The sequence below is a fragment of the Sparus aurata genome, unplaced genomic scaffold (genome assembly GCF_900880675.1).
Source record: "Sparus aurata unplaced genomic scaffold, fSpaAur1.1, whole genome shotgun sequence".
NCBI lineage: Eukaryota > Metazoa > Chordata > Actinopteri > Spariformes > Sparidae > Sparus > Sparus aurata.
In genome coordinates this window covers 88,064-89,945 of record NW_022045110.1, presented here as the reverse complement: position 1 = coordinate 89,945, position 1,882 = coordinate 88,064, and the positions used below count along the sequence as shown (strand labels likewise).

At 44.0% G+C, this 1,882-nt stretch overlaps 1 protein-coding gene across 1 annotated transcript in view; it reads left to right on the top strand.

Annotated features, from left to right (window-relative positions):
- The first annotated feature begins 371 nt into the window (after nucleotides 1–371).
- The window catches only part of LOC115577702 (glutamate receptor ionotropic, kainate 5-like), a 44,169-nt gene continuing 42,658 nt past the window's right edge, over nucleotides 372–1,882 (top strand). The window contains 1 exon segment of the mRNA XM_030410608.1: nucleotides 372–430. Coding sequence (XP_030266468.1) covers nucleotides 372–430 — 59 coding nt within the window.

The following is a 1,882-nucleotide window of genomic DNA, read 5'->3' as shown; positions in this document are numbered from 1 at the left end:
GTAAAGAAATCCATCTAAATGCTCGTAATCAAGTCCTGGAAATCTCTCTTTCCTTCTTCTGCATTAAAAGATCTCATCCGTCCTACAGCAGACGTTATTTACCTGCTGGTGTTAAAATGTGACCTTCCTCTGGATGCACTTTTCATGTAATAAACTACCTGACTGCTCCGCCCGCGCCTCCATCTGCTGCTCCTCGTTTGCATTCTGCGTGCTCTCCGGTTGCATGTTCTCCAGCGTGCTCGGTATTCAAAGCAGGTGAGTCAGCGGGGAGGTGTGGACAGAAATAAACATGGCAGGTGTTACTGTACAGCCACCAGGTACCTGCCCGCCCGCCCGCCCGCCGCTGCTTCTCCTGGGAGGAAATAGAAACGATGACGAGTCGCTTTCAGTCGCTGCAGCTGCTGCCAGCACTTCCTGTTAAAGGACGAAGGTTAGAGTGCCAGCGTGTTTCTGCATTAACATAAATCTGATCTCACCTTCTCTGGTGTTTACTTTAAATGACAGAACAACACGGCAGAGAAGCAACGCTGGTCCTGATTCAGTGCTCACAAACCTCCAACCCTGATTAAAGAAATACAATTAAAACCACGTGAAAAACTTCCTCCTGCATCAGAACACAGCAGGAGATTGTTTATAGACACATTATGGAAGAATTCTGCAGGAAAATGTTCGACCTTTGTTCTACATGTTGTTGAGTTGTGTACTTATATTAACCCAGATGTTATAAATGATGTTCAAATCAGAGAAATCCTCAAGTTTCCTAAATGTTCCTGTTGCTGGAACTCACAGGAGAGAATCAGAAGGAAGGAAGTCAGAAACCAAATAAAACGTAAAGCAAAGAAAACTTTAAAGCTTCACCTGTTCTGTCGTCTGCGTCACGTCAGACAGAGTTCTGTCAGTAGGGTTGGTTGTTCTGGTTCTCTCTCTCTCCTCTCTGTAACGTTACGTTGATGAAGTAAAGTCCATTTCTCCTCCAGAACCAGAACCACCCGACGACAGAGGTCACCTCCGGATCACTGCTGCAGTCGGGCTGATCAACAGGAGTGAAGATAAATCACCTTTTTAATCCAGAAGTTAAAAACTGACCTCTGAGCTCTGCTCCTGTCGGATCAGAACACACTCTGATGGAGGTGTTTATTCCTCCGGTGGTTCTGGATCTTTGGTTTTGTTCTGATTGACATCTTGTGTGTTTGCTGAAAGTAGCATTTTGCTTCTGTAGCTGTTGGAGGTTGATGGATCTGTGGTCCAAACTCCTGCCCATGTTTTGTTCTCTTTCGTCACTTATTTTGTAAAATATTTGAAGGTTTTGCCTCTTTTGTTATTAAAATGAAAATCTCTGAGTGGTTTTGAGGGAAAATGTGTTTTTGGTTGTAATTTCTAACGTCTGAAATGTGACGAGGAGACAAAAATCCAACAAGGTTTTGAAACACTAGATTAGATGAAATCTCTTACAGTGTGTCCAGTAAAGTTACTTTCCACTACTGATGACTGAGAATACATGTGATGAGTCTGCTGTGTCTCTTCTGGTTAGTTTTAGAGACGATGAGCGTCTTGTAATTATCTCTTATCTCGACATTTGTGCGATCGGGACTTTAATTTCTCATTACAGCACGTCTTCAGTCCTGTTTCTGTTCACTTGTCTTCAGTCACAGGATCGTAAACACTCGTCTTTTGTCCAGAAATACAGTGAAAACACTGAGACGGTTGTCAGGCGTGTTAGCTGGCGGTCGCTGGAGGAGTTGTGTATAAATATCCTGCTGGCTGTCAAAGTGTCGCGGCTGCAGGGCGACGTCTCCGCGGCAACACAAAATGATAATGCAGAGAAAAGTTTCTGCGCTTGACAACAACAGAAATAGTTTCCATCAGTCTGTCAGTGAATCCA